Here is a 22,396-nt window from a genome sequence, read left to right as displayed (position 1 = left end):
ACTTGTTGCACGGTTATGATGTCCATGAAGCCCTCTACCAATATGTAAAAATTCATGGCGCCTGGGTCAGGGGTTCAGGCTCTAGGGTGGGGCCAATATGGCCATGTAGTAAAAATGTATTAAATCTTAGAAAAACGTCTTCTCTACTCCCATATATTTTTTTTTTAAAACTAAATGCATGATTATGATGTCAATGAAGCCCTCTACTAGTATGTGAAATTCATGGCCCCTGAGTCAGGGGTTCAGGTTCTAGGGTGGGGCCAATATGGACATAAAGTAAAAATATATTAAATCTTTAAAAATCTTCTTCTCTACTCCCATATACATTTGTTAAAACTAAATGCATGATTATGATGTCCACTAACTCCTCTACCAAAATTGTGTAATTCATGGCGCCTGGGTCAGGGATTCGGCTTTAGGGTGGGCCCAATATGGCCATATAGTAAAAATGTATTAAATTTTGAAAAATCTTCTTCTCTACTCCCATATATATAATTTTTTGAAAAACTAAATCATGAATATGATTTCAATGAAGCCCTCTATCAAAATTGCGAAATTCATGGCCCCTGGAGCAGGGGTTCAGGCTCTAGGGTGGGGCCAATGTGACCATATAGTAAAAATGTATTAAATCTTAAAAAAATCTTCTTCTCTACTCCAATATATATTTCTAAAAACTAAAGGCATGATTATGATGTCAATTAAGCCCTTTACCAAAATTGTGAAATTCGTGACCCCAGGATCAGGCTCTCGGGTCCGGCCAATATGGCCATATAGTAAAAATGTATTAAATCTTTAAAAATATTCTCTATTCCCACATATATTTGTGATAAACTAAATGTATGATAATGATGTCCATGGCCACTTACCAAAATTGTGAAATTCATGACCACTGGATCAGGGGTTCAGGCTCTAGGGTGGGGCCAATATGGCCATATAGTAAAAATGTAATAAATCTTAGAAAATCTTCTTCTCTACTCCCATATATTTTTAAAAAACTAAATGCATGATTATGATGTCAGTGAAGCCCTCTACCAAAATTGTGAAATTCATGACCCTGTGTCAGGGGTTCAGGCTCTAGAGTGGGTCCAATATGGCCATATAGTAAAAATGTTTTAAATCTTAAAAGATCTTCTTCTTTACTCTTAAACATGCGGGCAAAAAAACTGTATACATGGTAATGATGTCCACTAACTAATTCATCTACCTAATTGTGAGATATTAATGGTCCCTGGGTCAGGGGTTCAGGACATGGGTGGGGGGGGGGGCAATATGGCAATATACATGTAGTGATACTGCATATAATGTTTTAAAATCTTCTACTTTATTCTCACACACCTGTATGAAAACTGACTTCATTATTATGTTTACTAGGAAGTCCACTATTAAAATTTTAAATGTCATGTCCCCTGGAGTATGGGTTTGACTCTAGGGCAGGGCCAAAATGAATGTATAGATGTTGAACTTAAAAGGTGAATATTATTATTTCTGTTCAAGATGTAAAAGACAACTTGCAAATCCTAAATACTAATAAAGCTACTGGTCCTGATAATTTTAATCCTATACTCTTCAAACAAGATTCATCAGAACTTGCTTACCCTCTAACAAAACTATTTGATCTTTCTCTGCAAAGTTCTACTGTTCCCAATCAATGGAAAATCGCAAATGTAACTCCCGTATACAAGAAAGGCTCAGCAACACAGTGAGCAACTATAGACCAATATCCCTGCTTAGTGTCCTTGGGAAGTGTATGGAAAGATGTATTTTTAACTGCCTATACAATTTTCTCTATTCAAACAACAGATTAACTCCATTTCAATCCGGCTTACGCCGAAATTATTCTACTGTCAATCAACTACTTAGTAAATCTAGTGATTTTTATCGAGCTATTGATCAAGGCAAAGAGATAAGGGTAGTGTTTTTTATATAAGCAAAGCGTTCGACAAGGTATGGCATAAAGGTCTCCTATATAAACTTAGTAATTTGGTAATACGTGGCAAACTATTGAAATGGTTTCATAGTTACCTTCATAATAGAAAACAATGTGTCGTTATTAACGGTACCAAATCATACCTGAAAAACGTGCAAGCTGGTGTTCCCCAAGGAAGTATTTTAAAGGAAGTATTTTAGGTCCACTCCTTTTTCTTATCTACATAAACGACCTAGTGGTCGATATCGACTGTAATATTAAACTGTTTGCTGATGATACGTCAATCTAAATAACAGTTGAAAACCCGTTTAGCTCTGCAGCTCTACTTAACTTCGATCTGGAAAAAATTATTGACTGGTCTAAAATATGGCTTGTTTCCTTCAACCCTTCCAAAACTGAATGCATGACCATCTCCAATAAAATTAAGAAGCCTTTTCATCCCTCGCTCAAATTTGATGATGTCTACCTCAAAGAAGTTGAATCGCACAAACACATTGGTGTAATTTTTAGTAGTAACTTATCGTGGAACCAACATGTAGATGAAATGATATCCAAGGCGGCAAGATTGGGACAAATCCGCAAAGTTAAATTTTTATTAGATAGAAATTGCTTGCAAAAAATATACTTCTTTTTTATTAGACCAGCCTCAGAATACGCTGATATAATATGGGATAATTTACCGGAATATCTTAGTCGAAAAATAGAAAATATCCAGTTAGAAGAGCCAAGAATAGTGACAGGGGATTTTTATACAGAGAAACATGCTGGGTGTTACTTTCAAAGCGTAGGGAAAACCATCGACTCGTTCAGTTCTTTAAAATGTTCCATGGTAAAACTCCAGAATATCTTTCTAATATTTTAGAAACACAAACTTCTATAGATGGAACACATACTACCAGAAGTAATAATTCCATACGAGAAATTTTCGCACGAACAAAACTATATTATGAGTAATTCTTTCCAAGTACAATAAGGCTCTGGAATACACTACCTAATGAAATACAAAACAGGCACGTAGCATCAGGGGGGGGGGGGGGGGGCAGGGGGGGCAGGGGGGGGGCTGCCCCCCCCCCCCCCCCACACACACACACTTTTTCTCGCAGCAACCAATTTTTTAAAATTTACAAATAAAAAAATGAATTATAAAAAAGCTAAATGACTCAATCAATACAAGAAATCGTGAAGATCGTTAGTTACAGTTGCATCATCGTCAGTAACAAACGTATGGTTTCGACTATGCAACTGCACGAGCGTGGAAACTTAAAAGGCAATTTGGATCGGGTTCGATATTTCGCACACAATTACGATTCACTATTTTTTGCCAGTTTTGGCGTTTGAAATTAAAAGTGTGCTGCCAACAATATCAATTATACCAAGATGAATTTATTCGAACATGTAAAGCACCTTCATGACTGTGAACTCTACAACGACTTGAAGCATCTGGTAACATCTAATGTGTCTTTTCTGTAATGTAGTGAAAAGTTGTCCGTAGCTAAACAAAAAAAAGAAAAGAAAAAGAACACCGTTAAAAATGTGGATACTTCGGAGGTTATTTTTTCTCCGAGCTCGACGTACATATGTACCCACTTTTTAAACGATGCTTTTATTCTGCACAAGTCCCTTTTGTACAGGTGGTAGTGACCAGTGACCACAAAAAAGAGAATAGTCAGTAGTAGGAGTACAATCTTGTTGGAAAATCTCTTCATTATAATTTAAAACACACATGGTCACTCAGACACTGACCTCGCTCTCAGATGGCCAAGCAGAATGAGTGCTAGTTTCTAAAAAGCATGACTGTCAATTTTTTGGATGTGAGAAATAAATAGATGATTTTTTTTAAATTTCAGGCTTCTATAGCCATGTCGCTCTGTGACAACAACCCTGACAGTGAGGTGATGAACCTGTCACAGAAATACCAGTGTACCGTGTTCTATGGTAACGCGCTGTATCATCTACAGGAGTACCACAAGGCAGAGGTAAGCCACGGTAGGAGTCAACGGCTCGGCTTATCTTATATATTTCTGTTACAAAATGATGAAGTATGGAAGGATGCTATGCCAGTACATAGCTGCAGGTCTGTAGCTCCCGGTCTGAAAAAATTCGCATGGACGACCTGGGAGCTACAGTGCCTCCCATGGTAAAAAACTGCAATTCACATCGAGATCGAGTTTCGCCAATTTTACATGTAAATAAGCTGCCTCACTTCACTTTACAGGGCTAGTGATCGTGATTAGAAGAATATCAGAGGCAAGTGAAGTGACGATATCTGTTGTATAATGTCCGTCGAATTTTTTGGAATCAAATATTTGTACAGAATGTGTTCGGAAATGAGATTTATCCGTCCAAAACTAGCGCATTTTTTTGTGCGCCGTAACTTGCAGTTTTTTACTATGGGAGGCACTGTATCTCCCAGGTCGTCCATCCGAATTTTTTCAGACCGGGAGCTACAGACCTGCAGCTATGCCAGTACACAGATATAAGTACATGTATAAATGTTATTTATCATCACTGTTTAACATTAAGGGGAATTTTATTTTTGTTCTGGTATTTGCAGTGATTTCAAAATTTATGTTGTTCCCAACTGGGTTTTCCAGTAGGGGTACTCTCCAGCATCTTAGCCACCAACCCCCCCCCCCCCCCCCAAAACCACCATGCTCTTATCATTCATGGGGTTTTTGATGGACCAGTATGTGTATGCCCTGGATCATGTACAAATGTACTGTAATGCATATCTACAACAATTCATGAAAGGCATTGGGTATTGTGTGTTATTATATATACTAAGGTGTTAAAAGAGAAATGACAAAAAGTCTAGGCATCCCTTGTACCTTGTGTTTTGTTTGATAGCTATTATGTTGACATAAATTTAATAATTTTTATTTCATACTTTATTTTTCAGGATATTTACAAGAAAGCTCTACATCTCAGAAAGGCAATAAACAAAGAGAAAGTGAAAGACAAACCCTCATCAAGCTTCGTAAGTTTGGATATAATCTTAAACTCAGCTTTAATAGCATGTCTATATAAAGGATTGTTGACCCAATTTCTAATTTTATTTCCACTTAGCTAAAATCTCCCTGCTGATAAGTCTTCATAAAGTTTTTAGAATGAAAATCACTGTTTCATTTCCCTTGTCATCAGTTTCTGTAATTCTTTAGAAAAAACTAAGATTTCATAATACATGTATGCATCTTCTCTTATTGTATGTGTATAACTATTGTATACCAGTACATGTACAAACTTGGACAAGTTACATTATGATGTTTGTTTGCCTTATTTTTGCTCTTAGTATGATCACTTTGTGAATATATCTCTATAAGTTTTTATTAATAGATAAACATGATTAAAACTCTCAATAGTGTTTATATACTTACTATTTAGGAACTTACTGACGAGGTGGAGGTGAAGTACAAGATATACGAGTGTCTGATGGCGACCAAACAGTGTAGGGAGGCCATGGTGATGGTAAGAACATGGAGTATGCCTGAACCATGGCAGGGGCATTGTGTTGTAAATGATAGTTGTACATTTATTCATACATATCTCCCAATTATTACTTTTCACTTTTACAAAATGCTCAAAATACATTTTTCACACATTTTCTTTACAAAAAATATAGGGTCACTGTAGCTGCTTTAAGTATTTCAATCAGATGAATTTTGATTTCATTTTCACATGACCTGCACATCATGAAGCAGTCATGTTCAAAATAGATGGTATTTTTTAAATGTTTTCTTTTTCTTTTTATTCAGTTACAAGGAATAAGTTCCAAACAGAGGACCCCCAAAATCAACCTCGCCCTAGCCAAACTGTACATCAGGGTGGGTATGGACCGCTCGGCCATCACCAGCTACAAAGAGGTTCTCAGGTAAGTGTCTGTAAATAAGTTCTGTGTTGGAGTAAACTAAGACAACTCATCTATCTTCCCGCAGAAATAAGTTTGTTGCAAACACAGCACTAGATCAGTTCATGAGGGGGAGATCATTAGGAGGATGTCGGAGAAGTTCAGCCACAACAGCTTTGTTTATTACTTTACAGAGTTCAAGTTATAAAGTCTATGTTTACCATAGATTCCTGATCAAATCTGAGGAATCCACATAAAGATTGCAGGAAGCACACAGCACAGATTTAAAAAAAACTTGCTTTTAGTTTTTAGACAGTTGTGATTTGTATGAAATTAAAACGTATGTTCAGTGATAGTGATTTTATATTATACTGATTTAAAACAACACAGCAGAAGCACTCAATAAAGTCTTGTAAAAAAAGAAATCTACAGAAGGTCATGCTGTTGGTATTACAGGGAGTGTCCCCTGGCTTTGGAGGCAATGACAGGCCTGATGTCCCTGGGGGTGAAAGGACCTGACGTAGCAGCCCTGGTGATGAATGGAGCCCCCAACACCTCGGACTGGTCAGTATAGGTCCTATATGTCACAGGTCATGATTGACATATATCTGTAAAACTGTAAAAGTGGTTATTTACGCATGGGTAAAATTTAAACTAGTTACGCGGTAGGCTTAAATTCGTGTAAAATACCCCTGCACATATGTTAAAAAACTCATCATTTTTGAGTGGTATATCACACCTCTGCATATTCCATACACACACGTATTGTTTGACCATAGAAAACACGTACTTAATCACCAGCGTAAGTAACCTTGGCCTCCACATGAATCTGTCAGACCCTTAAATTACTCAGTAGTTGTCATGTATCTAATTGCATTTTCAAAAGAAATTAAAAAATTCAGAGTTTTGTCCCCTTTTTGTAGAACGATATTGTTACCTTAAAATGATTCCTGTTTTTTTATTCAGGTTGTCGCTGTGGATAAAAGGTCAGGCCCAGCTGTCACAGAGAGACTACATGTCCTCCATAGCGACGCTCTCCTCACTTGACAACCAGTCCTATCTCCGTGACAACACCCAGCTCCTCAACAGTCTGGCGGAGGCCAAGTTCTGTGACGGCCAGTACACACAGGCCCTGGCCCTGTTCCAGCGGGTGAGACCCTGGCTGTTAAACATCTGTCTGTACAAGGAGACTATTGATGTCACGTTTTTAATAAGCAAAATTGGTTAATGGCTGTCTGAGGTGCAAATTTGTTATCTCTGACATCTATAGGCATCATCCCAGTCGCATTGCTAAATAAACATGAAAAATTGAAAGAAACTATATATTATTATAACAGTTAGATAAATAATTATTATATACAGTTGTATCAAATGCTTTCTTCTATATCCATTGGATGCTTTTTATTAGTCATTGCTGGATCAGCAGTGTGATTTAATCCATCACAATAATTCCATTTGACTATTGACATGCCATGGTATACACAGTGTGTGCACATCCAATGCTTCCAAAAAGAATTTTTAAGTGAAACAAGAATTATCTTTGCTTTTTCATAAGTTATGTTTTATATCAATTCAATCAATCTGCTTTTGAAAACAAATATTTTGTTGTCATAACTGATGGCAGTCATATATTTTTTTTAGTATCTTAAGGTAGTCCTATACTCGGCACTAAATGGGCTCAATCATTAAAAGCTTAGCTTTAAATGATAAATATACATTCTAGCAATAAATATACAAAAGAAAATATGTATGTTTACATGCTAGTTTGTTTGTTATCACCTCTCAGACGGGTGTACCCCCTTGCGAAAAATATTAACAATTATGAAATTTGCCAGACGTCCGTTTTTCCTAAAATTAATCACCAATTTTGGGAAAATTAGAACTGAACATACAAAATAGAGTATAAATATTTATTTAAGCCATATCTCATCAATAATTTTGCGCAAATTTTTGTAAGTAAGTACGCTTTATGGACCTGATGTATCAAAATAGAATACAAAAAATGCAATGCAAGTATCGCGTTTGGTAATTTTTTTACTATTTTATGGACTCAAACCTAAATTCATGGTGTTTATTCTATAGATTGACATCTTAGAAAAAAGATTTGGTAGATAAATTATATGTTGACGGATTACTTTTCACGCTATAAGCTCTAAACCAAGTAGACCCTGACGAAAAAATCCGTTAAAATCACATTTTGCTACAGTTTTCTGCATAGATCTGTCAACAATGTTAGATATCATTTAAACATTAATTAATTGACGATTAATTAAATGCGAAATAGCTTCTGTCTCTAAATTTAAACCGGTTTTATCAAAAGAAAAAGAAATATTCGGGGGGGGGGGGGGTCAAAACAAAGAAAATATAAGCATACCTGAGATCCTGGTTAATCAGAAACTTCGTTTTTCATTTTACTTTAACATAATCGAGTTTCTCAACATTAATCATTTCTATCTCTCATAGAATACATATATTACCGTTCTAATTGCTTATTATTGCCATTGTTTACAACAGCGATGTAGAGCAAAATCAATACCGGGTATCAAAAACGCTTTGTAAAAATCGAACCAATATTGTAAAATCTGTATTATGACGTAGTGCGATACTCGGACTACTTTAAATCAAAGATATTTACCTAATTATGAATCTGCCAGTATTCCACAGTGTATGGCAGTGCTACATCTATTTGTATTTTCCTATACTCTGTATGACTGTGGTAGTGTGGTATAAGCTTTGTTTGACTTGTAGATCCATGCCCTTGACCCGATGCAAATGACTAACATGGACTTGTATTCCTACCTGCTGGCAAAAGACAGAAAGGTCAAGGATCTCCTAAAGTAAGTAATCCCTCACAAAGGTCAAATACACAAAGGTCAAGGATCTTCTAGAGTAAATAATCCCTCACAAATGTCAAATACACAAAGGTCAAGGATCTCCTAAAGTAAGTAATCCCTCACAAAGGTCAAAAACACAAAGGTCAAGGATCTCCTAAAGTAAGTAATCCCTCACAAAGGTCAAAAACACAAAGGTCAAGGATCTCCTAAAGTAAGTAATCCCTCACAAAGGTCAAAAACACAAAGGTCAAGGATCTCCTAAAGTAAGCAATTCTTCAAATAGGTCAAAAACACAAAGGTCAAGGATCTCCTAAAGTAAGTAATCCCTCACAAAGGTCAAAAACACAAAGGTCAAGGATCTCCTAAAGTAAGTAATCCCTCACAAAGGTCAAATACACAAAGGTCAAGGATCTCCTAGAGTAAATAATCCCTCACAAATGTCAAAAACACAAAGGTCAAGGATCTCTAAGTAATCCCTCACAAAGGTCAAATACACAAAGGCCAAGAAATCCTAAAGTAAGCGATCCCTCACAAGGACAAAAACATAAAGGTCAAGGATATCCTGAAGTAAGTGATCTCTCACAAGGTCAAATAGACAAAGGTCAACAATATCCTTAAGTGAGTGATTTCTCACAAGGTCAATTACTGTAGATTCCTGGTAATTAAATGCGAGGAATTATCTGTGCAAAACGCAAGAAGCACATCTCACAGATAATAAAATCCCGCTTTTATTTTCTGAGAGTTGAGAACTATAGGAGATTAGGTTGAAAGATCTGCATTTGAGATTTTATATTCTTGTGATTTGATACAAAACAGCAGGATCGCAGAATTAAGTAATCGCTTAAAAAAAAGGAATATGCAGTGCACAAAAGTCAAGAATGTTCTTGATGAAGTGATTCCTCAGGTAAAAAAAAACAATGTTCAAGGTTTTTTCATTAGTGTCTCGTTAAATTAAGAATCTCTTGATGTAAGTGTAAGACATTTTGAGCTGTTATTGCCTTATTCCTCACAAAATGTCTGTTTATTTTGTTTGGTGTATGATTTTTCTATTTGTGACTTCATTGCCACTAGAAAAGCTGTCAATATAAGTGAAAATTTCTGAAACTCTTTTGTTATTCAGCCTTATGGATTGATAAACTAAAGTTGTTTTATGTAAATTAGTTTTTATAAGATTAGGAGATGATGATTTGGTTGACATTAAGCGATGATTGACTGACTGAACTGTTGTTCCACAGACTCTCTCAGCAATTACTGAAGATCACAGAGCAGTCCGCAGAACCCTGGATCTCCCTCGGATACTACTGCCTAGCAACCAGAAAGGTCTCCAAGACCATATACTTCGCTCAGAAGGTAGGAGGTTCATTCTCCATGTTGATAAGGTAGACATTACATACTTAATCTTTATATCTATCAAACTTCTGTGTTGCAGTATTAACTTCAAATATATTACGATACTGTAATCATTTTAATTCCAGTCGCGATGGTTTTAATTTCACGCTCCAAGAAAACCAGTTGATCAAAGTATAAGCATTAACATGTTTTAAAAACTTATGTTAGTATTTACAATGGGTTTAGTTATGCAGAAAAATGATAAATCGCGAACATAGTGAAATTAAAACCGTGGTTATTTGCCAATCTACAGTAATGAATGTAATAATTCATTGTAATGCATCATATATTAAGATAATGATGGTAAAAATTGATTGTAATGCCTTTTTGTCTCTTTCTTTTTGATATATGAACCAATCCTATTTAGTTATACTTAAGATCTGTGAGATTTATTCTAGAGAGCCAAACTGTTCAAACTATATGAAATTTCTAGTTTGCATTTAAAGGCCAAATGAGAAATTATTGCCATTCCAGTCAATACTGCAATAGTTGCCATCCAAATTCAACCATCACTTTCATTGTCCTGTAGATTTTTATACCCCCCGCAAACAAAGTTTGGGGGGGTATATAGGAATCACCTTGTCCGTCCGTCCGTCTGTCCGTCTGTCTGTCTGTCTGTCCGTCTGTCTGTGCAATCGTGTCCGGTCCATATCTTTCTTATGGAGAAACATTGGAAGTTCTTACTTCACACAAAGATTGCTTATGACCTAAGGGTGTGTCATGACCTTGACCCAAGGTCATTCCGGCAAGGTCAAGGTCACTGGCAGAAAAAGTGCAAAATTCGTGTCCGGTCCATATCTTTCTTATGGAGAAACATTGGAAGTTCTTACTTCACACAAAGATTGCTTATGACCTAAGGGTGTGTCATGACCTTGACCCAAGGTCATTTGGGCAAGGTCAAGGTCACTGGCAGAAAAAATGCAAAATTCGTGTCCGGTCCATATCTTTCTTATGGGGAAACATTGGAAGTTCTTACTTTACACAAAGATTGCTTATGATTAAAGGGTGTGTCATGACCTTGACCCAAGGTCAATTGAGAAAGTTCAAGGTCATTGTTTCAAAAAGCTAAATTCTGTCTGTGTCATGTCTTGTATTAATGGAAATATTAGAAGCTAAAATAACAGTTTTCAAAAATAAAGCAGTTGTTATTTATAGAAAATGGACAGTGAAATAGATTCATCCAATATTTTCTATAATAGCAAAAATACACGCGTTATGATTTTTTTCTTAGCGGGGGGTATCAATTGTGAGCTTGCTCACAGTACCTCTAGTTTATGCATCTGTACTTGTACTTTGTACTGAAAACCCTACATATTAATGCAGTCAATGATCATTTATTCCTCACCAATTATGTTATATTGTGACTTTCACATCACTTATATCTATCAAGTGTCTTGAATTAAAATATTGATACATTTGATTGTATATGGATTGACTTATTGGGGTTTTAAAGGAAGTACAGGAAAGAATGGTCACCTGACATAAGTGGCCACTTTCCTGGAAATTTTGATGAGGGTCCTTCAATATTTCCTGGATAATATAGTTCTGTGAACAACTTGACATTTCCTCCCTGTATTTGTGTTCTCCTTGTCTCAAGTTTCATTTAAAATAGATTCTAAAAGGAAACACTCTATAACTCCATGTTAAAGATTCACATCTAAAACTGTATGTGTAGTGTCTTAATAAACCATAGCTGTACAGTAAGAGCTATTTCAAAGGTCACTAATTGCACCACCTTTTGAGACAGATGACTTTTTATCACAAATCATGCAAAGCCTAACATGTCATATGACTCAGTTCTCTCTATGCTATTTAAGAATATGAGATGATAATTTCGGTCGGGGCGTGGTCAAATCCAATTAAGCTCGAAGGGCTATATGATAGAATTGACCACGCTCAGACCGAAATTATCACCTCATAATATTCAAAGAATGATTCCTTATTACTTATTTTTATATTATTTTTTCAATTTGTACACTTTATAACAAGGTTATTTTAAAACCACTATTTTATTATGTAGCATATACTATGTATTACTACGTCGCACAGCCAATACGGCTTTTTCGGTTATGCTATAAGACACACTTATTATGTATTACTCATGTTTTATGAAGTTTTATTGGTTTTAGGGTTCAAAATTGATTTATAATGTTATCACAGACAAAGACAGTTGAAAATGTAAATATTTACATGTATTTTCTTATTTAGTACATTATTTCTCATAACAAGAAAATATGTGACCTGAAGATGACAGTCGAACAGAAATTCAAATTAAAAGAAAATATAATTGAATCCCTACAAATAACTGGTGCTTTGTATCTCTAGCAACAATCTGGACATAATGAGCTCATTGTACTCAGAATGTAGTACTCATGCTGGTAGGTCCATTGTACCTAGATGTATCATTCTGAATATGAAATGTATAAAATATTTGACAATTATTTACTCAACAAAGTGAACAAACACATAAAATTTCTATTTAATATCTTGACCAAATTAATCACAAATTTAGGCTGAAAGACAAAGGTTTTAATAAACTTACAATCATAGAGCAGGAGTGATAGATAAATTGGAACTGTGTTAACGTTAAGGAACTGAAATCAGGCAATTAAAATCAAATACATAAAAAAATTGATGGCAAATGTCATTGGCTGCATCAGACCACTGATCATCAATTACATAGAGAGTATCAGTGGAAAGGTTTCAAGGTTGCAAATCAGGTTACTGTAAGATAAAGGAAGAGTAGTGTGTTTTCATTTTTCATTTATATGCTATCTGAATACCAGAATTTTCAGTTATTATTTTCATAGGGAATTGATATAAAGTAAATTGTTTGTTACAGGCAAACACACTTGACCCATACAACATCGAGGCCTTCCTATTGAAGGGGACAGCACTCCTGGAGCTCAAGAAGGTTGACGATGCCACCCCCCACATGAAAGAGGCCCTTAGACTGGCCCCACACAGATACGAGGCCTACACAGGTAAAGAACCCCTAAGACTGGGCCTACACAGATACAAGGCCTACACAAGTAAAGAGGCCCTTAGACTAGCCCCAGACAGATACAAGGCCTACACAGGTAAAGACTGGCTCCACACAGATACAAGGCTTACACAGGTAAAGACTGACCCAACACAGATACGAGGTCTACACAGGTAAAGACTGGCCCCACACAGATACGAGGCCTACACAGGTAGAGACTGGCCCCACACAGATACGAGGCCTACACAGGTAGAGACTGGCCCCACACAGATACGAGGCCTACAAGGTAAAGACTGGTCCCACACAAATACAAGGCCTGCACAGGTAAAGAGTGGTCCCCCACAAATACAAGGCCTGCACAGGTAAAGACTGGTCCCACACAAATACAAGGCCTACACAGGTAGAGACTGGTCCCCCACAAATACAAGGCCTGCACAGGTAAAGAGTGGTCCCCCACAAATACAAGGCCTGCACAAGTAAAGAGTGGTCCCCCACAAATACAAGGCCTGCACAGGTAAAGACTGGTCCCACACAAATACAAGGCCCTCACAGGTAAAGACTGGTCTTCCACAAATACAAGGCCTGCACAGGTAAAGACTGGTCCCACACAAATACAAGGCCTGCACAGGTAAAGACTGGTCTTCCACAAATACAAGGCCCTCACAGGTAAAGACTGGTCTTCCACAAATACAAGGCCTGCACAGGTAAAGAGTGGCCCCACACAAATACAAGGCCTGCACAGGTAAAGACTGGTACCACACAAATACAAGGCCCTCACAGGTAAAGACTGGTCTTCCACAAATACAAGGCCTGCACAGGTAAAGACTGGTCCCACACAAATAAATACAAGGCCTGCACAGGTAAATAGGCTCTAAGACAGGCCTCATGTAGATACAAGGCCTACACAATTAAAGCCTAGAGTCTCTTAGACCGGCCCACATCGATATGAGACTATGCAGGTAAAGAAGCCCTATACTTGCCCCACACAGATACATTTTCAGTTTTGCACTGCATTGCTATTTGTTATACAGGTATATAGAGCATTGTCAAGCAATCTAGGAGTTAGAGGCATGTTAGGCAGGTCATGTTTTTCTTAATGAATATTTTTTTTTTACTTCGGGCCTGATATGTAACATGACTCTATGATTTTTACTTCAGGTCTTATCCAGTGTTACATGGCTCTATACAGACACAGAGAAGCTCTGACTTGGGCCGGTAAAGCCATCAAGACACTGGGCACCACAGCACGGACGCTTACAGTGAGTGGGGACAGGGAGGGTGAGAGGGAGGGGGGTAACCTTAATTAAAAGTTTATTGGGAAAATTGAAAATAACCAGGTAAAGAGAAAGTTTGAAATCTAAACCTCAATGGCCAGAATAGATGTACATATGTATGGAGAACAGGGGATCTTATAAAGTTATCTTATAAAAATTGGATGTTTTGAGTCCACTCCTGATTCTCACATGATGTTTAAGAAGTGGACTCGGAACATCTTATTTATGAGGTTGATTAGAGAGGGGATGATGATAAGAATGTAGACTGTGAGGAAATAAGGTAGAGTGGTCGCTCAATAGGTGAGGACTGGAAAGGGGCATTTGTTTAACCACCTCATAATAGTGATCTAGTAGAACTTTAGAATGTACATTTAATCTCTGAATTGTGGATATTTCTCTTACTTTAATGTTAAAAATGTTAGATTCAACAAAATTATGATTTAAATATTAGATTTATCAAAACTAGAAAATTTTGTTTTTATGACTTTTTCAGCTGTATGCCTCTGTGCTTGCCAAGACACCAACAGTGATTGCGAAGGTGAGAAAATCATTATTTATAACATCTTTACCAGTCCAGTTCATATTGTCTCCATACATATCCAAGCAAAAAAAGTCTATAAAACTATATCTCAAAAGTAACGTACGCTAGGACATAACACTGGTATTTGAGAGGGATGTGTTCTTTTGACTTCAGGCTAAACCATACTTGGAGAAAGCGATGAAGTTGGACCCATCTTTTTTGGAGGCGGTTTATATCATGGTGGAGATTCTGGGCCAGGAGCAGCAGTATGATAAAGGAATTGAAATGTAATCAAAACTACATTAAATTCAGAGTACATGTATGTCAATGCTTAAATCTTTGAGGTGGCCCACTACACCTTGAAATAGTTTCTCAAATCAGCAAAAAATACTATTAATTGGTATTGATAGATTGCATGATGGAAAAGTAGTATATAAGTCAAATTAGCAAAAATTGTGCAATTTTGGATAAAAAATGATGTTTTCAAAAATGTTTTCAGTAACTATGAAAAAGCCCCAGGCGGATTCCAACTCATGATCAGCAGTTCACAAGCCCAATACTTTAACCACTGTTCTTTGACGATATTCAACTATATCAGTTAATACGAACAATTGAACAAAACATTTTAATCGCCATCTTATGATGTGAGGTTCTTTAATTATCAACAGTTATGATGTAATTCTTTTCAGATTACGCAAACAGCTGGAAACTCACAGTACATGTCGACTTCATCAGATGTTAGCAGAATTTCTTACTCAGACCCATGAACATCAAGAAGCTCTGGACCAGTTTAGTATAGCTTTGAGGTATGACCACCAGTTTAAAAGGCATGAATATAAACAGATGAATGTAATTGTGTTCACCTTAATGGATTTGATGCCCATCTCATGTTCACCAGCTTGTACTATAATTATAGCCTAAATTGAGTTGTTTTGGAGATATAGGGCTCAGAGCTAAAGCTGAGAGACTTAGAGTTTGAGCTACATTGTAAACCCTGGTTGTTGTTGTAGTTTGGACCCGTCCAATGTGAGAGTTAGAGAGGGCATGGAGAGGGTAGAGAAACAGAACGACATGGGGCTGGAGAGTGCCTATGACGTGGGGGTGGAGGACATGGAAAACAGTGAGGAGGAGGTAAGACAAATATAGGTCAAAGGGAGGTAAGACATATATAGGTCAAAGGGAGGTAAGACAAATATAGGTCAAAGGGAAGTAAGACAAATATAGGTCAAAGGGAAGTAAGACAAATATAGGTCAATGGGAGATAAGACAAATATAGGTCAAAGGGAGGTAAGACAAATATAGGTCAGTGGGAGATAAGACAAATACAGAGGACATGCAAAACAGTGAAGAGGAGGGGAGGTAAGGCATACAAATGTCAGGAGTCATAAGTAATGAACAAGTCAGGAGTGTATTCAATGTCATTGAGGTCAGGTAGCCCTAAATGTTTGTTGTGAGGCTACTTCAGTTTAGCCCCACCCCATTGCAATACAGGTAGCTAGCCTTAAATTTTTATTGATATATTAAAAGCTGAACACAGCTCGTAAATAGGCACCGTCACACAGATAGCTGGTAAATAAACCCTTCGATTTTGTTACACCCGATTGTACACCTGAAACTTGTGGCTGACATGTAGTATTCTTTTCATGGTCTTTTGATTTTATGCATTTATTTCTTATTCTTTGTGCATATTCTGTTTGTAAATAATGCATTGACCAACTTATTTGATGTTAGTATTCTCCTGGCTTGAAAAAAATGCGTAAAATTTGATAATTTCATCGCAACCGAGTAAAACAGTGAGGCGAGATGTACGTCCACACAGGTGAGACCTCTACAGCAATGTACTTTGAACTGTTTAGAGGTCTGTGCCTTATAAAGGGGTTGTAGGGACAGCGGTGATGAAAGAGAAATATGGCGGAAAGTGCTTATTTACAAGCGGTGTTCAGCTTTAAGTTTCAATCTAATGTTGTGCTTTATTGTTGATAGAATTATTTATTAAGACATGGAATCGGTTATCTGAAGTTATTTTGTCAAAGAAATAGTCATTTCTGTACTTTACATTATTTGTAAACAAATATAAAACTCAAGCTTTGTTTATATAATAACGGTTTCTTTCCTCTGGAACTCGCTTGTAACTTGACTTCTAAGATTCAAATTTTGGTGAATCATTTAAAATACACAAATATTTTTATACATACAAATTAAGAATACAATTTTTATCTCAAATCGTGTCTAGGTCCCTTTAGAATATAACCAAATTACTATTATCTGAAGTTTAGAACCTAGTTAATCTAAACCCCATCCCTGAATATCAATGTGGCTGAATGTGCATGTATTGAGGTCAATGATATACAATGTACATGTACCTGAACCAAATGTCTAGGTATCTAGACCCTAGAAAAGCAGGTTTCATCGTACATACCTATCTTGCATATCAAGTATTAAACAAAGATATTTGTCACTCGTGTGTCAGCATTTATTATAATGTATCAAACTTGTTTTGTCAGGAGGAATTTGAGGGCAGTGATGTGGAGAGTGCCTGGTCTGACACAGAGTTCAGCTGATCCAACAGAGATCCAACAGACACTCACAGAACTCAGCGCATCCACCGACCATCCACAGACATCATCAGAACTCAGCTGATTGGCTGGTTGGTACTGGCGAGATCTCAGGGGCGTGAACTGACAGTGTGTGTTCCTAGAGTTGGGCTGAGTTTTATTCAGTCCTCCATCAGCTGTCACTGACAGTACCCAGTACTGTATCTGCACTATTCAATAGAAGAAATCTTAGCACTGCTCAGTGTGGATCATGTGATGATCAAAGACTGCGTGCTGTGTATGATTTGTAAATATGTATATACTGACTGGTAATTGTTAACTGGATCATTCCGTGAGACCAGTTTTGTGTTAGACTTGTACATGTGCTTTGTGTTGTGATATGTTTCAGGTAAACTCATTTTTATAGCATTTTGTTCAAATTTCAGAGAACTTCAAAAGGAATTCAGGCTACAGAGAAAGGACTAAGTGCGGTTTTATGCAATTTTTGCCCCCCAAAATCAAAGTTTTAGAAAGAGCTTTAAAATTAGGTGAAAGATAGTTAAAATCATATTGAAAATAAAGGTGTAAAAGGTTATCACCACAGTGACGTCATAATGTAGAAATGACGTCATGAACATTGCATTATTTTGATAAATTGATGTTTTGTAGCAAAATATGGGTGTTTTCCGATGGTTTTTCGACTGGGAAACATCGAGCGCAGGCTTGCTCAAGTACCATTTTTTAGTATAATATGTATAACTATCTGAAGAAAAACATATGTTAAAATCGCACTTGAGCAGACCTGCGCTGTATACTTCCGAATGCAAAATATAGAGCAAAAATGAGACTATCTTCATTTGTTTGCAAATTTGCGGGAATTAGGTCATTTAAGTGACGTCATAGATAAACAGCGAGTGAGCAATGATGACTAAAATCAAGATTAAAGTTATAGGCATCCTCTTTACAATGATTTGTGAAGATTTCATTTTCAAACGATACTATTTAAAAATTGGTTGAAATCGGGGGCAGATATTTGACCATACCGCACATAGTCCTTTGATCATTCAGAATATTAATTCTTCTGCATTTTTGGGTGATCTACCGTATTGCCATTGGTCTTCACCAGTTGTCGTTCGTTAACAATTTTACATTTTTAACTTCATTTTGTAAACTACAAGGCCAATTGTTAACATTTTTGGTTTGAAGCATCTCTTGGATAAGAGGAATCTGGATTACGTTTATAAGCTTACCATCCCCGATCCCTCATCGGCAGAGACAAATATGCTTTTCAAAAAAAGACCAAATTTCTTTACTCCGACACATGTGGAGGTTAACACTTAGGGTAATGCTACTCAAGCTTCTTGTTTTCTGATAATACTTTTATTTCATGTGTTTATAAATATCAAATATGGGCCCTTGTTTAATGCAATCTATATATTAAATGATTACATTTATGAAAGTTTGAACACTTTTTGGGTGAGGTTTTATTATTCACTGTTCTTTTACTAACTATATAAATGTAATTAAGTCAGCAAGTCTTTTAAGGAACCTTTTAAGGCTCCAACACTCAAGGAATAACTTGGTACTTTGTGCAGAGTTATCTACCATGGATAACTGAAACTTACATACTGCTGAATGCATTGTTAGCCATTTTAATAAAATATTGATATATTTAATATCTACATACAGACTTGTGTTCCTGTTGATAAGAACATCACCCTTGTTGAAGCTGTAGCTATTTATTTGGAAAATTAAACATACGTCTTTGAAATAGCAATTATTTTTCACAAAATTCTAAAAATTTATTAAAAAGTGTTTGTCAAATACACAGTTGTCAAATAATGACACATTTATTTCATCAATGTGGTTAAGCACATTTTTTTTTCTCTGGATAGATTCCACATGGATCTACAAGTATCTAGAAGTGTTATGAATATAAATGACTGAAATTTTGTTTTTAAAGTTGGCAATGCAGAAATAAATATGTTATTTTTGTATTTGAGATGAGGTGGGAGATGAATTACAATGTCATGTATTTGGGATGAGGTGGGAGATGAATTACAATGTCATGCATTTGATGTTTAAATCACAGATTGCTATGCCTATCTATAGCTTTACCAAACACCAGTTCAGTTCAGTTCATTTAATCGCTCAAAACCATTTCAAACATATGGTACATGAGGACAAAAAATAACATTAAAATATACATATAAATTATAAATTGGTCAGAGGTAAACATATATAAATATAAAGGTTAGAGAGTTAGGAAAAGTGATACATAATGAAACACCAACACCAACGGTTATCAGTGCTGACAACTCGTTTATTCCTGTATTTTCTCTAATTGCATGTGTTCGTTAATTATTTGAGTATTTTGTTTGCAGATATTTTTTGGCAATGTGCATGTATTTGCTGTTATAGAAATAATTTTTTTTATCAGTTTTACTTTTATCTGCTCATACAATTTATATCTGTATGTAAAATTATTTTTTATACAATTAGAAATAAAATCCTAATGTCAAATAACTGTTCTCAAAGATGGCATTGTGAATAAAAAGTACAAATCAATCTGTTTCTGCTTTTTTATTTTTTTTTTTTCAGAAGTAATATTTTTAGCTCACCTGAGCTGAAAGCTCAAGTGAGCTATTCTGATCACATTTTGTCCATCTGTATGTAAACTTTTCACATTTTCAACACTTTCTCAAGAACCACTGGGCCAAATTCAACTAAACTTGGCACAAAGCATTCTTAGGCTAAGGGAATTCAAAGTTGTGAAAATTAAGGATCACAGTCTTTTGCAAAGGGAGATAATTAGGAATCATTGAAATTTTCGAGAAATTTTCAAAAATCTTCTCACAAACCATTGGGCCAGGAAAGCTGAAACTTTTGTGTAGATTCAAAGTTGTGAAAATCATGACCCCTGGGGGATAGGGTGGGGCCACAATGGGGGAACAAATTTTTACAGAGGAATATATAGAGTAAATCTGTAAAAATCTTCTTCTTAAAACCATTAGGCCAGGAAAGCTGAAACTTGTATTGAAGCATCCTCAGGTAGTGTAGATTCAAAGTTGTGAAAATCATGACCCCTTGGGGGTAGGGTGGGGCCACAATGGGGGGTCGACTTTTTACATAGGAATATATTAAGTAAATCTTTAAAAATGTTCTTCTCAGAAAACATTAGGCCAGGAAAGCTGAAGCTTGTATGGAAGCATCCTCAGGTAGTGTAGATTCAAAGTTGTGAAAGTCATGATTCCCGGGGTGTGGGATGGGGCCACATCGGTGGGGGTCGACTTTTTACATAGGAATCTATAGAGTAAATTTTTAAAAATCTTCTTAAAAACCATTTGGGAGGAAAGCTGAAACTTGTTTTGAAGCATCGTCAGGTAGTGAGATTTCAAGTTTATTCAAATCATGATTCCTGGGGGAGGGGGGGGGGTAGGATTGGGTCACAAGGGTGGGGGGGGGGAGAGAAATTTTTACGAAGGTAAATATAGAGATATATCTTTAAATCTTTTTCTAAATAAACATTTGCACAGAAAAGCTTTAACTTTAGTGAAAGCAACTTCAAATCACAGTCTTTAGGAGTAGTGTGGGGCCACAATGTGGATTCGGTTGTACAAAGGAAAACATTTGAATTATTCACAAAAACTGAAATGTTATTACATATGCTTTTACTGATATGCAAGCCTTTATATATATATTGCTTATTTTTTAAAAATTGTTTAAACTTTGGCCCCTGGACGATTATTGGGCCTCACAAGCTAAGGGCTTCAGAGTTTGATGTGGGTTTATAAACTGTATGTAAACAATTGAGAGCTGCAATGCTGAATGTGATATGACTATAAAATCATCCTGTTAGAAAAGGGACTTGATTATAAATATAAGAATATACAGGGAGAAACAGATTTTTTTGTATAGGATCTACATATGTATTATACCACATTGTCCAGATGTTTTTGTATTATGACTCCATGAAGCTGATTTTATCATGCCTAGTGTTTCTCATGTGAGCGATGTGGCCCGTGGGCCTCTTGTTTCTTGGAAACCTTTGCTATTAAGTTTTTCATTTCAACAGATTTATAATATTGATTTGTAGAAAATTAATTCGATTTTATAAGATTGTTTAATGGTGTGTACCGTATTAGATCTCTTCATTTTTGTTACAGATGGCAACTACGTTTTAGATATAGACATGATCCATTTTTAGGTCACCTGAGTCACTCAAGTGACTAAAACTTTAAAAATTAATATAATTTTAAAAATCTTCTTCTTTACTAATGGACATCAAACAGTCAAACTTTTGGCATGATTGTAATAAGCATATTAAGCTCTCTACCTAAATTCATGGCTCCAGGGTCAGCGGTTCTGGTGTTAGGGCGGATCACTAATGATTATATTGAAAAAAAAATGCATTAGTCCTTTAAAATCTTCTCTTCTGCTTCATGGTATTTAGCCAATGAACCTAGTGCATAGTTATGATAAGGAAGAATGTCCCTTTAAGGGGGCTGGGGGTGGCTGCCATTTTAGACAATATTGATCTCCTTTAAAAGAAGAGCTCCATATAAAGATAATAGAAAATGATAAAATTTTATATTAAAATATATGAAATTTTTCTTTATCAAGTAGTAGTTGATAGCTTCAGAAATCATCTATAAAATTTTCAAATAAATCTGATGGTTTTATATTATATTATATTTTGACCCCCCAGCCTCCTTAAAAAAATTGGGAATTTCATTGGCCCCTTGTCACGGATTCTGGTGATAGGATGGGGCTCTGGTGATTATATGGAGAAAATACATAAATTCATTAAAAATCTCTTTTCTGCTTCTTGGTATTTTATCCTTTGTTAAAATATTCAAAACTGAATCTAGAAAGAACTTGTGCTTTTGAAGCTGGTATTATTTAATAAATTATCAACTACTAGATAGAAATGAAAAGAGAATGAAATTTGAAATGGGATTTTACGATGAAACAAGTAGGCATTTGTGCTATCTTTTAAATTCCTGTCTTCATCTTTGAATGGCGATCTGCATGGCGTTAAGAACTGTACCACAAAATTACAAATCCGATCATCGATACACGATACAAAGC

The 22,396-nt window shown here is 36.0% G+C and overlaps 1 protein-coding gene across 2 annotated transcripts; it reads left to right on the top strand.

The window, feature by feature from the left end:
* Positions 1 to 3,214: 3,214 nt before the first annotated feature.
* LOC105333859 (anaphase-promoting complex subunit 7) lies at positions 3,215 to 19,877 on the top strand. Of its 2 annotated transcripts, XR_010712495.1 has the most exons (17): positions 3,215 to 3,370; positions 3,775 to 3,903; positions 4,827 to 4,904; positions 5,309 to 5,392; positions 5,680 to 5,795; positions 6,228 to 6,335; positions 6,738 to 6,921; positions 8,520 to 8,608; positions 9,841 to 9,955; positions 12,837 to 12,978; positions 14,136 to 14,236; positions 14,745 to 14,789; positions 14,946 to 15,058; positions 15,461 to 15,577; positions 15,782 to 15,902; positions 17,276 to 19,313; positions 19,352 to 19,877. XR_010712495.1 is itself a non-coding variant. In XM_034483587.2 (16 exons), the coding sequence occupies exons 1-16, from the start codon at positions 3,305 to 3,307 to the stop codon at positions 17,330 to 17,332; spliced, it is 1,665 nt and encodes a 554-aa protein (XP_034339478.2). In that variant the 5' UTR covers positions 3,215 to 3,304; the 3' UTR covers positions 17,333 to 19,877. The 2 variants fall into 2 exon arrangements, 1 of the variants encoding a protein (XP_034339478.2); XM_034483587.2 differs by having other exon boundaries at positions 17,276 to 19,877.
* Positions 19,878 to 22,396: the final 2,519 nt, after the last annotated feature.

Source organism: Magallana gigas, chromosome 3, assembly GCF_963853765.1.
Source record: "Magallana gigas chromosome 3, xbMagGiga1.1, whole genome shotgun sequence".
In the NCBI taxonomy this organism is placed as follows: domain Eukaryota; kingdom Metazoa; phylum Mollusca; class Bivalvia; order Ostreida; family Ostreidae; genus Magallana; species Magallana gigas.
The sequence above is the reverse complement of the archived record's forward strand: the minus strand, read 5'-3'. Positions and strand labels throughout refer to the sequence as shown.

Coding starts and splice junctions, on each gene's coding strand:
- LOC105333859 (XM_034483587.2), top strand. CDS start 3,305: ATGAATTTATTCGAACATGTAAAGCACCTTCATGACTGTGAACTCTAC. Junction 5,393..5,679: donor GTAGGGAGGCCATGGTGATG/GTAAGAACATGG, acceptor CTTTTTATTCAG/TTACAAGGAATAAGTTCCAA. Junction 6,922..8,519: donor CCCTGGCCCTGTTCCAGCGG/GTGAGACCCTGG, acceptor TTTGACTTGTAG/ATCCATGCCCTTGACCCGAT.